General features: G+C 38.3%; 1 protein-coding gene across 4 annotated transcripts in view; it reads left to right on the top strand.

The window, feature by feature from the left end:
• The window catches only part of NTRK3 (neurotrophic receptor tyrosine kinase 3), a 445036-nt gene extending 432699 nt beyond the window's left edge, over positions 1-12337 (top strand). For all 4 annotated transcript variants that reach the window (XM_044665439.1, XM_044665438.1, XM_044665436.1 and 1 more), the window contains 2 exons: positions 7717-7875; positions 12013-12337. In XM_044665439.1, the coding sequence (XP_044521374.1) occupies positions 7717-7875; positions 12013-12198 (345 nt within the window). In that variant the 3' untranslated portion in view covers positions 12199-12337. The remainder of the gene's footprint in view (positions 1-7716; positions 7876-12012) is intronic.
• The last annotated feature ends 313 nt before the right edge of the window (positions 12338-12650 follow it).

Raw genomic sequence — 12650 nt, 5'->3', positions numbered from 1 at the left:
GGGGTACCTCTGGGTTTTTTGGGGGTGTCCAGGAGAAATCCTGGACATGCTAAAAATAATTGGCCAGGATCACAGAGCTAACAATATGTGGGTTCAGTTTTGAATCTTGGTCCTCCTGTATCTAAGGTCAGTACTCTCGCAAATTACTCCAGGATGCCTCTCATTTGGGAAAGATTTTATTAACTTATTAAAAATAAAGGCTAAATACTTTTTCAAAAATCTCATTTTTAGGAAAATCAACTGACATCTAACTCAACCATATAAATTCCTGCATCAGATCAGGGTACATACCTTTAGCCTTCTCTAGTTATGAATTTTCCCATCTACTTAAGTTGTCACCTCCTACTTGTTTAACATGTCCTAGATATTCAATTCCTTGAGTTCAGTACAGATTGTGAATCTGAGTTCATTTCAGGGCTAGCTCCTGTTCCATAAAATGAAATCCTTTATTGGCATCCCCAAACCTTACCATTTCTCCTAATCACTCACAAATTTTGGTATTGGCTAAAGGCTTGAAGTTCTAGTTTATCTGGCTCTGAAAGTCATCACCAAGTAATTCATTCCTCTGCTATCTCTTTGGACATGCAGATAGCTCTCTTTAAAAAAGAGAATCCTTGAGGCAATAAGGAGTAGTGAAAGCCTCAAAACTGAAGTCTGGCTATGAGAACTGGTGTTTAGGCAAGACTTAGAAGGAGAAAACAAAGAGAGAAGTTGTAACTGGGGAGTAAGTTCCTGGGGCTTCAATCTGAGAATTCCAGCTCCAGGCATATTCTTTCTCCAGGTGAGAGAGTTGGGTGGAATTATTAATAGGCCTTTTATCCTCTAGTGAACACTGTTAAGCTGCTCATCTCATAGACACATTGTATTTTTTGAAGGCTCCAAGGGTTTTTCCTAAACCTAGGGCTAGAGTTTCATCCTCTGCTGTTCAGAAAAGGTTCCATTAAATCAATGCCTTTTGCATAAGCCTTCCTCCAAAGTCCCTTCCCTGGAAAGTAATACTATAATCATACCTTTGTGAGTTCTTCAGCACCTTTTCCTTAAAGAATTCAAAGTACTTTCCAAACAGGGGTTATAGATCCTCTCATTATTTCTCCAGACTGGAAGCCACCTGAAAACCCTCTCCTTCCTGGTGTTTAGGTAGGAAAGGAGTAGGGAAGGAAAGGAGGCATCTGTGTCAGAATGAGTTAGAAGCTTGCTTTCAGGACTAGGAAACCTATTTTCTCATATGTGAGCAGGCTGTTTTTGTCTTGATAGGACACACATGAAGAGATTTTAGCGGACCATCAAATAGAACTTGGGCTTTCTGTTTTCTGACAGTCATAGGTACAGGAAAATATAAAGGAAAGTGGCAACAGAGTTGAGGATCCTTCAGAGGGCAATGGAGAGGATACATGGTGGACTTAAACAAGTATTATAAAATTGAATGCCTCAGGAGAAGGGGTGTAAAAGATGTCATCAGAGAAGTATTTGATTAGAAAAAAAAATAAGGGCAGATCATACATCAAAAATAAAGGTTCGCCATTGGATAACCTATATGTTCTAGTACAATTTGGGGAATCAGGAGAATGAGAGGAAGGTCCCTAGAGGTATTTTTACAGAAGGATGTTGTCAAAAGATGGGCAGACGTGAGGGGTCAGCAAAGTGGCTTAGCGGATTGGGAGCAAAGCCTAAAATGAGAAGTTTTAGGTTCAAATCTGACCTTAGACACTTAGCTAAGTCACTTCACCCCCATCACCTCGTTCTTTTGCCTTGGTATCAATATGCAGTATTAATTCTAAAACAGAAGGTAAGGGTTTTAAAAATGGGCAGACATGGTTGGGTTGTTATTCATTTTTGTTGGAGAAAGTACCCAAGTAGATTTTGAAGCTGTTTTCAAAGCTGCATCAATGGTTCATTTGAACCTACCTATATCTTTGATCATGGAATTAAAGAGAAGAGGGAGAGACTAGGCAGGCATATATCAAAAATATCTCAGAAATGTATTTGTCAAGCCATTTCCTAAATGTTCCCAGAGGAGATTCCAAAGCATCTCTGAAATGGAGATGAATAAATTTGTATGTGGTGTATGTAGATGTTCACAGTCTAATAAGCTCATCATTCTGTGTCTCTGAACTATGTTCTGTATATGTGACATTTCAAAGTCTTCTAGATAACATGTGCTACCATCTTTGTTATCTACAGCTGTAACTGTTGTGACTGCTTCTGGTGTCTCTTTCAGTGTGAGCTACCCTTTTACTGCTAGGTCCCAGCTGGTACTTCCATCTGATGCCATAGAGTAAAAGAGAGGAGGCCCATCTCACTGGGACAGATGGGAAATCAGGAGACTTTCCAACAGATGAAGAACGCTCATGCTAGCACATAAAAAAAAAAACAACTTGGAAAGTATCCAATGTGCTGTGAGATCCAACCAATAAAGCTTAACATAGAGTAAATTTTAAAAATGGTACTTACCTAGCAATCAACATGAAAGTTTCCTGATTAAAACACTTTACTTATCAGATCACATTTTAAAGCCTACTTGCTTAGGTTTTACAACTCTTCTGAAAGCCAGGACCTTCTTATCCATTTAGAGTCTCTGCCATCAGAATAAACATATATATATATATATATATATATATATATCCATCCAAGGGAGGTCTCTCCCATGGCTCAGTGCTCATCTCACTTACACAAACTTAATGTTGAGGTTCTCTGGGACTCAGTTTCTTTCTCTGTAGAATAGCCATTTTGATAAATTTTGAGAAAATCATCTCCTTGAGGAATTTTGTACTCCTTAGGGAAAACAGGTTTTCCTTGTTTTGGAGCTGGAAGTTATAGCTCTCCCATTGTTTGTTCTCCTTTTGATTCCACCAGGCCCAATTTGTTTTAATGATTTCCTTTCCTGTGTAATTGGATGCAATGATTAGACAACCCTCGGTAGCACAGTGGAGTTTCCCTTTAAACCAGGGCAATTGGCCCACTCTGACACCAAGTTGAAGAATCAATCAGTTAAAATAAGTGGAGGGGAGATACAGGTCCTTGCTCCTGGCAGGATGGCAGTGGGAAGCAAAAGTAGACCTGCTGAGGGGTTCTGAAAGCAGGTTCATCAGAGAAAGTGAGGGAAGAGACTCACAATATAGGACATTCTGCTCTCACCAAGAGAGTCACAGTGCTTTCAGCACCTGCTATTTGGCAAGTGGTGATTGGCTGTCCCCCTGCAGCTGGTGATCCTGATGTTCAAACTGGGAAAGAAAGGACAGGGAGAGAGAGGACTGTTGTATTCTACTGGCAGAAGAAAACGTCTGAAACTTGTCCAGTCCCATGTGGTTAAAAACTGCTTCTAAGAAATGGCTCCTTCCATCTCTCCTTTCTCCTAAAGAATGGTAATAATTTAGATTTTCAAAGCCCTATGAAGTAGATAAAATATTTTTCTCACAATAATCCATCAGGTGATCATCTCCATTTTACAGATAAAGAAACTGAGGCAACAAGTGATTAAGTAGTTTTTCCCTGGCACCATAGGGTTAATAAGTGTCAGAACAAAGACTTGAAGGTTGGTCTTTGGATTGTAAGACTCACGCTTTCCATTATAACGTCAATCCACTACCTTTCCCTGTGTCTGACTCCATGGATCAGAGTTGAACTGAATGAGACATCAAGAACCAGAGAGGGAGGCACAGACATCGTTTATTATATTCTTCTCAACAGAATACCATTCTTGCAGGAACTCCTCTCCCAAGGAAAGGAGCCGACCAATTATAGGACTAGCTAGTTTTTATTGCTCAAAGACCACCATAGCTCTGGGGAAAGAATGTAAAAGCAAATTCCTGGAGAGGGCCTCGAGATTACTGGGGAAACAGGCCAATAACAATTCTTTTATCTGGAAAATCTGTGAGGTTGTTCTTAGTTGAGATATTGATTGCTTTATCTGGAAAAGTCACTAAGGCTGCTCCCAGCCCCACTTTAGTTGGAAAATTCTGGTCAGATTTCAGTTGGTGGTCCCTGTTTCTCAAGCTTAGATTACAATTGCAAAGCATTATTTTATTTCAAGGTTCCATAGGATCAGAAATCCCTGGAAAAAATGGAGGCTTGAGCAAATCCAATTAATTATCATAGTATTCGTTTCATTTTCACAATAACAATATCTTTTTCCTTTCTCATTAGAAGACTGAGTATGCTCAAGGGTAAGACCTGATAGAAATAAAATGTAGTCCCAGAAATTCACTCCGCCATAGACAGGGTTCCAAATGTTTGAGCATTTACACTGGATAAGTTCCTTCTTGCCCTTTAAACAGATGCAATTATGTCATGTTTTAACTCCTTTAGGAAGAAAATGTGTTTTGTATTAAATTTCTTTAGACTATAAACTCCTTGAGGGTAGGCATTATTTTTCTTTCTTTATTCAGTTATTGGCCCAGAGCAAGCAAGCACTGAATAATTGTTGGACTGAGCTGTGTATGTGTAGGGAGAGTCTCTTTCTCCACCTATCACACTCCACCCTATTCTCAATCAAATTTCCTAGGGTCAAGAGCTTTTTTTTTTTTTTTTTTTTTTTTTTTGCATAATTTCCTCTACATTCTCCTCCAGTTTTTCATATTAGAATCTGAGGATTTTATTCTGAAGGAAACCTGAGAGATCATCTACTCTTCCATTATCATTTGACATTTGAGAAAAAGGAGCCTTTCAATATAGGGAACATTGTCAAAAGTCACACGAGTTGTTAATGGCAGAGCTAGGACTAATATTCAGGTTTCCTGGCTCCAATGGTAACAAGGTAGAGTAGTGGATAGAGCTGGAATTAGGAAGACCTCAGTTCAAAGACAGCTTCAGATACTTGCTAGCTAATCATTTTAGCTCACAGCTCATGCTTGCCAACCTCTGATCCGAGTTCTTAAGTCTGCCAGAAGTAATTCATTTTTATATTATTGAAGTTCTAGTATTCAGCAATGGGCAAACCATGCTCTCGCATCTGGCCTGGGATATAGTTTGCCCATCGCTGGAAGTCATTCTAGTTCTTGTGATTTCATCCTATGTCAGTTCATATAATGACTTTCCATGTTCTTTGGAAATCGTCTTTTTTCTTTGTTTCTTACAGCACATTAATATTCCATTTTCTGATATCATGACTGAACACACCAAGCACATATAGCAGAGGATTGTAGGTCTTGAGATAGAATAGAAATCAGAGGTCAGCTCATTCAAACCCCCTCATTTTTACGCATAAAGAAATTGAAGTCCTGAGAGCTCTTGCTGAAGATTATCCAAGTGCAAGTCACAAAGCTAGGATTCAAATCTAGCTTTTATGATGCCCAAGCCCATATTCTTTCCATTCTTTCAAGATGCTGGCATAGTGGCCATTGGTGATAATAGGTTTGATATTTGGGCTAACCCATTCAAAATTTCACTCATGAGGCCATTCCTAACTCTTAAGTGGAAGCCCAAGGTCTTGGTAATTTATTTATATAAGATAATCAATTAGATCTATAATATCCAATGTATTTTTATTGCTATTTGTTAGTCTATACCTCTAATTCATCTGGCAGTAGGACTTCCTCCATTGTATTATTTCCATTAAATATATAAAAATAATGAACTTTTTTCTGTCTGAGCTATCTGTTGACCTCTCTTTTTCTTTTTTTAAAAATTTTTATGCTGTAGTTTTTACATTACCTTCATTTCCAGAAATATCCCTCCTACTTTGCTATCCAGAGAATCATCCCTTATTACAAAGAATGAAAGAAAAAGAGAAAAAAAGAAACCCTCAAGCAAAATCTGCCCATATTTCCAACCAGTCTGAGAGTAGAGTAGGATCTCCTTATCCCCAGTTTTACTTTCTGTGGTTTCAAATCAACCCTAAGCACTGGAGGCCTGCCCATGAAGCACCAGAGTCCACTCTTCTGCTTCTACTTTGCCTTTTTTTAGGGTATGGCCATGGGAGGCCACTGAGTAGTGAGCTCTGGGGCAGGAGTGGGGAAAGATGGTATATATATATATATATGCAAATATATAGCTTGGCAACTGTTTGCTTAAACCTGCAGTTTCAGTTATCCTTGGTAGGTTTGGGAACATATACCTTGCAGATATAGGGGCCTTCTGGAATATGCAGTGTTCCACTCCCACTATCCCCCACTTCTGCAAATAAGGGGTTGAATTATTTCATATCTTTTTCAGGGTCAAGCATAGACACTGTAATTATTACACACCTCAAAATACTTTTCTTGCCAATTAACCAAGAGGGTCCACAGACTAGGAATCACATATGAAATTATCAGATTGGGTCTTTTTAAATTGATTATATTTACAATGAATTGATTTTGTGTTACAAGTGCCTAAGTCATGGTTCTTTGTCTTTGAACTTAGCTCAGAAATTTGACTGTCCTGTAATGAGTTAAGTTTAGAAATCCATTTCTCCTGCAATTCATTGTTCTATTCTTGCCTCAAGGGAATCTTTTATCCCTGAGGGATACAGGTGGTCACCAAGGGAATCTGGTAAACCACCAAGCAATCTTTCAAGAATGTAAGGTTGCTCTCCTTCCACTATCTCTAACCTTTCAGATGGATGCAAACAATAAACATTTCTTAGTCAAAGAAAGGAAAGGAGGTGTTGTTGCTAGCCCCAACACTCCCTATTTATAACCAATTATATTATATATATTTTAATTAATTAATTAAGAATATTTTACCATGGTTACATGATTCATTTTCTTTCCCTCCCCTCTTCCCTCCCTCCTCCCCAAGCTGATGAGCAATTCCACTGGGTTATACATATATCATTGTATAACCAATTATATTGTCTCCCATGCCTTAGCTCTGTAACCATTCATATTAATTTCACTGTTCATGATGTCAAGTTCTTGTAACCAATTATAACCCATTCAATGCCTTTGTTCTTCCTTGTTTTTTGTTCTGAACTCCCCCAAAACAATAAAAAGCAATTGTCCCTCTCATTTAGGATCTTAGCTTTGCTGAGGAAGCTGAGATCCTATTTATTGGTAAATTTGTAATTTATTAACAAATTTATCATGCTCAGGACTTTGTACCTCAGTTTAATTTATTTTGACTATAACACTTGCATTTAAGAAACTACTTATTAATAATTTTGTGGTCATATAACATTTTTCTCCGGTTCTTATTAAGTCCACCAGAATATTTTTTGCCTTTTGTGAACTTTCTTTGTTTCTTATACCTGATTGTGTGGGCATCTATTCAGAGTTTGTGAATGTTATATAAAAATAATTTTTTGAAGATTAGATTTAAATGAAATGGTTTGTAGATACAGAGGCAATAGATGTAAGTTGCCATATTTTAGAGCTCTAATCATAAAAGTATGCCAATTTTCTCTGTCCTAAGATAGTGTATCTATTGTTCTTGAGGCCCAAACCACTGCTTATACAGTTCTCTAAAAAAGATGTCTTCCAAAAGAAGGCATATCCTCCAAGTTTTCTTCTTAAATCTCTTGTTGTTCCAACTCATCATCTGTCCACAGGGGCAGATGACTGGTTAAAATATTAAAAAGAGTGATATCTCCATTGACTATTACTTGTTGACACTATCAGCATTTTAGATTTTAGATACCAAAGTGTCCATAGGCCTTGTGTTATATAGCTATGACCTGTGTGGGATCAGGAGTGAATGATTTGATGTTGTGGGTGGAAGATATGTGTAAATAACTTAATCCATAAAGGAATCTAGTCACTTTTTCACCCACTATGAACTTCTGTCTCTGCTTCCTTATAGGTGGGAGGTCACACCATGCTACCGATTCGTTGGATGCCCCCAGAAAGCATCATGTACAGGAAGTTTACTACAGAGAGTGATGTCTGGAGTTTTGGGGTGATTCTCTGGGAGATCTTTACCTATGGAAAACAGCCTTGGTTTCAGCTCTCAAACACAGAGGTAATGGTTTAGATTCATGTTTAGGATTGTGGGAAGGAAGGCAAGATAGAGTTTGAGCCAGGGTTTGGGTGGTAACAAGAATTAAGTGAAGTGAGGCTCTGGATCTTGATATAATGTCCCCATCAGGACATTCAGTGGATTGTAGGATTGAAAGTCATCAGCAAAGCAAGGCCAAAATAAAACCAAAGGAGGATAGCTGGATTTGAGGTGAGGTACATAGAGCACTGAACTGTAGTTGGGAGGGGTCTTGTAGAATAGAAGAATGGTATACTGTTCAATGAGTGGACGAAATGCATTGGGACACATCATCTATTTCTTTATCCTCCAATATCAGTTTATAGTCTGTCGAGATTAGTCTATATATTTAGTAAAGCTTTGAAAGACCCAGGCAGTTTTAGCTTTCCTTATCCAAAAAATCTACAGGAAGTTTGGGGTATTTGTGGACTATTGTGTAGCCCAATTAGGGATTTATCTTCACCCTTTAGCAGGGTTTTTTACCCTGGAGTCCATGAACTAGCATTTATCTATTAATTTATTTCAATATAATTAGTATCCTTTATAATTCTATCTCTTTTTATTTTGTGTATTTAAAAATATTATTCTGAAAAGCAGTACATAGGCTGCCAAAGGGGACAATTATGTACAAAAAAAGGTTAAGAACTCCTACTCTAGGGTATGCTTAAGAAGCTAATTGGAAATCATCCCAGGTTCTCCCAACAGGAGATCTAATCCCATGGGAGAAACCCTAGAGTCCAACTAGTCTGCTAAGACTTTCACATTGAGAATAGACTAAGCCAAGGGCAGACCTTTAAGGGCAGGTACTAACTAGATCTGTAAAATTTGATTGCTCCAGACTTCGCCCCCTTAACCAGTTCAGAACTATACTGGATGCCAGGACTATTATACATATGGAGGGTGACTTTTCAATTGCTCAACCTTTTGTCTGTAGGACATCCATGAGAAAGGAGAGGAAAGGTATACTTGTACTCAAATTCTCTTGAAATTTCAGAAGTATTCCTTTCTTCCTGGAAGCTGTGTTTGCTCTATGCCCTCTAAGTGCCCTGACTATTTAATTAAGTGAGTTTCAAAGAAGAAAAACCAAGGTGCTTCTTTAAATCTCAGATACATCACCATTCATAAACTCAGTAGGGCCAGTCTATGTTTCCCAAAGTAGCACAAAACATTTTTAGAGCTTTTAAAAAAAGAAAGAGTTCATGGCAGAAGCTATTTATTATGGTGGTTTTTTGAATTATTACTGTTTTCCTGGGAGAGAAAAAACACACATATATTCTTTCTCTCTCTCTCTCTCTCTCTCTCTCTCTCTCTCTCTCTCTCTCTCTCTGTCTCTTATACACNTTTTTGAATTATTACTGTTTTCCTGGGAGAGAAAAAACACACATATATTCTTTCTCTCTCTCTCTCTCTCTCTCTCTCTCTCTCTCTCTCTCTCTCTCTCTCTCTCTCTCTCTCTCTCTACCTCCTACCCCTCTTTGCCTCTCTCTCACTGAAACTTTTACAGCTTCCGTGTGGAATATTTGAATATTTGGTGCCATAGTTCCTGGTTTGTGGGTGTTACTTTTTCTTGGCACTGGACTCTCCCTGGTATCAAAATGCTCACAGGAAGAAAGGCTGCTCATGAGAGCCAAAGGAACCTAGGAATAATCAGCCCCCAAAACACTGTGTGCTTTCCATTTTCATTTCCTAGCTTGAGGGTATAGACTATTTTTTATCTCCGAGTCCCCAGTCTTGCACAAACAAGTGCTTTTTAAACATGGATTGACTTGAAATTAAATGTTTCGCAAAAAATTGGCATTGAAGTCAATGCTCTATCTTTTACCTGTTCCCCTCATATTTGGTTTGAATGTCCACTGGCTGTGTGTTCTCCAGAGTTTACAGAGAAGGAATCAAATGCACTGTGGTTATTTCACCCTTATGGAATGACCAAATGGAATAGTCCTAAAATTGAGGGGAAAACTCAGTGTTTTTCTTGGCATTAGTGGTCTGAACTAGCTAAGGATGAAGCCTCATGGTAGTATAGCTAGTTAGGGGGTCCAATAGACATTATAGGACAGCTGGAAAAAAGCACAGCTGTGGATCAAACAGGTTTGTCAAGTTATGAGCCAAGATGGATATCCCAGGCTAAAGGGTGAATAGAGGCATTGATATAGTTGGGATTCTCTGAATGGTTGTGTTTACTTGAAACTCACACACACGCATGCTGGTGTGTATACATACAAACACACATAGACAGGATGGCTTAAACTAGGCACTAGAAGGGAATTAATTTTTTTAAAGGAAGTTCTTTGTCTTCAAGGATGGGAGACAGAATTTACATTAAAAACACGATACAAAAATAGAGAGAACATAGATATAAAGCCAAACACCAGCATGGAGATGCATTCATATCTTAGCCCTACCTCTGTAGAGAATGAAAGAGAATGATTTGGGACAGGAATAGATCATGCAATACCTGGAGCAGAAATATGAGTCTTATGAAAAGTTTTGAAGAGTAGAAGGGATATGATTTCGTGTATGTGGGATAGTTAAAATGTTTGAGTGGCTCCATAGTGGTTACAAATAATGTGTTTACAGGTCTAAGCAAAAAAAAAGATGTGCTTTGCATGAAAAAGTGTTCTAAATCCCCCCTGATTAGAGAAATGCATATTAAAACAACTCTGAGGTACCACCTCACACCTAGCAGATTGGCCAACATGACAGCAAAGGAAAGTAATAAATGTTGGAGAGAATGTGGCAAAATTGGGACACTAATACACTGCTGGTGGAGTTGTGAACTGGTCCAACCATTCTGAGTACAATTTGGAATTATGTGCAAAGGGCTTTAAAAGAATGCTTGCTCTTTGATCCAGCCATATTACTGCTGGATTTCTACCCCAAAGAGAAAATAAGGGAAAATATTTGTACAAAAATATTTATAGCTGTGCTCTTTTTGGTGGCAAAAAAAATGGAAAATCAGGGGATGTCCCTTGATTGAGAAATGGCTAAAAAAATCGGGGCATCTGCTGGTGATGAAATACTATTGAGCTTAAAGGAATAATGAACTGGAGGATTTCTATGTGAACTGGAAAGATCTCCAGGAATTGATGCAGAGCAGAACCAGGAGAACATTGTACACAGAGACTGACACATTGTGGCACAATCAAATGTAATAGACTTTTCTACTAGCAGCAATGCAATGACCCAGGACAATCCAGAGAAACTTATGAGAAAGAACATTATCCACATCCAGAGAAAGAACTGTGGAAACAGAAATGCAGAAGAAAAACATATGATTGATCATGAGGTTTGACAGGGATATGATTTAGCTTTAAAATATTACTTTATTGCAAATATGAATAACATGGAAATAGGTTTTGAACAATGACACATGTATAACCCAGTGGAATTGCTTGTCAGCTCCAGGAGGAGGGAGGGAAGAGGGGTGGGGAAAGTCATGAGTTATGTAATCATGGAAAAAATATTCTAAACAAAAAACATTAAATAAATCATTAAAAAAAAGACATGCTTTCGTATAGCAGGGTTAGGATTAAGAGTGAAGCCAGAGCAAGCATCGAAAGGGCAGCCAAATGGAGATAAGCTTTAGTTAAAGGTAAATGTTATTAGGGAATTATTCCTGGTATGTAAGAAGTTGAGTAACATGGTTAAATGATCCTTACTGAAAAGAGATTGTAGTAGATGTGATTGAAGTCCTTTGAGGGAAGAGAAGAGGCTGCTACAGGAAGCAGACCAAAGGAAATTAAGGCTAAATAAGGTTGGGATTCAAGGGGAAATTGGAAAGTAGTATTGTTATAGCAAAGTGAATAGTGGAGGACTAAGAAAACTAGTTGGGCAGATAGCCAATGTGATTAGTCATAATGGAGAGAGTGGGGACAAGCCTCATGCAGACAAACTAGGCATCTTATTCTTAGGATATGCCACTGATAAAACAGCAGAAAAATCAGTGTTTCCCAACCCAAATGAGGAGCAAAGCAGAGATTCTAACCCCAGTGACTCCTTTTCCCTGTTGGAATTTTCCATTTCATTTTTTTTTAATCCTAGGTATGGAGGGAAAATGCAAGGGTTTATAAGCGGGATAATAAATTTCCTTCTCTTATTATTGTATTTGTTTTTCTTTTACAGGTCATTGAATGCATTACTCAAGGTCGTGTCTTGGAGAGGCCCCGGGTCTGCCCCAAGGAAGTCTATGACATCATGTTGGGATGTTGGCAGAGGGAACCCCAGCAGAGGCTCAATATCAAGGAAATCTACAAAATTCTTCATGCTCTGGGGAAGGCCACCCCAATTTACCTGGACATCCTTGGCTAGTGGTCAAAAATTCCTTCTTTCTCCCTTCCCCACTTCTTTCCTTCCTGCTCTATTTCTCCCATTTCTTTCTTCCTTGACCGAAGCAAACATCTTCATATAAACTCAAGTGCCTGCTACACATACAACACTGAAAAAAAAAACCAACCCCGACAACCTGTAAGGCAGTTTGATATATATATATATATATATATATATATATATATATGTATGCATATATATATATATATATATACACAGAGATACCTTCCACACCAATACAGAGAGAAGCTGCTGTTACAGAAAGTTATAAGACTTTAACAACAACAATAGAAACATAGAAAACCTTAAAAGTATTAAAAAAGAATGAAAAACCCTTTAACTAAAGCTGTGGCCCCAGCAACTGACCCCTGCTGTGTTCTTCTTCTGCTCTAGCTGTTCAGAGCTGAAGACCCTTGACAATGCAGAGAGACAAT

This window comes from Gracilinanus agilis, chromosome 2 (genome assembly GCF_016433145.1).
Source record: "Gracilinanus agilis isolate LMUSP501 chromosome 2, AgileGrace, whole genome shotgun sequence".
Lineage (NCBI taxonomy): Eukaryota > Metazoa > Chordata > Mammalia > Didelphimorphia > Didelphidae > Gracilinanus > Gracilinanus agilis.
This window is presented reverse-complemented; position numbering and strand designations above follow the sequence as displayed.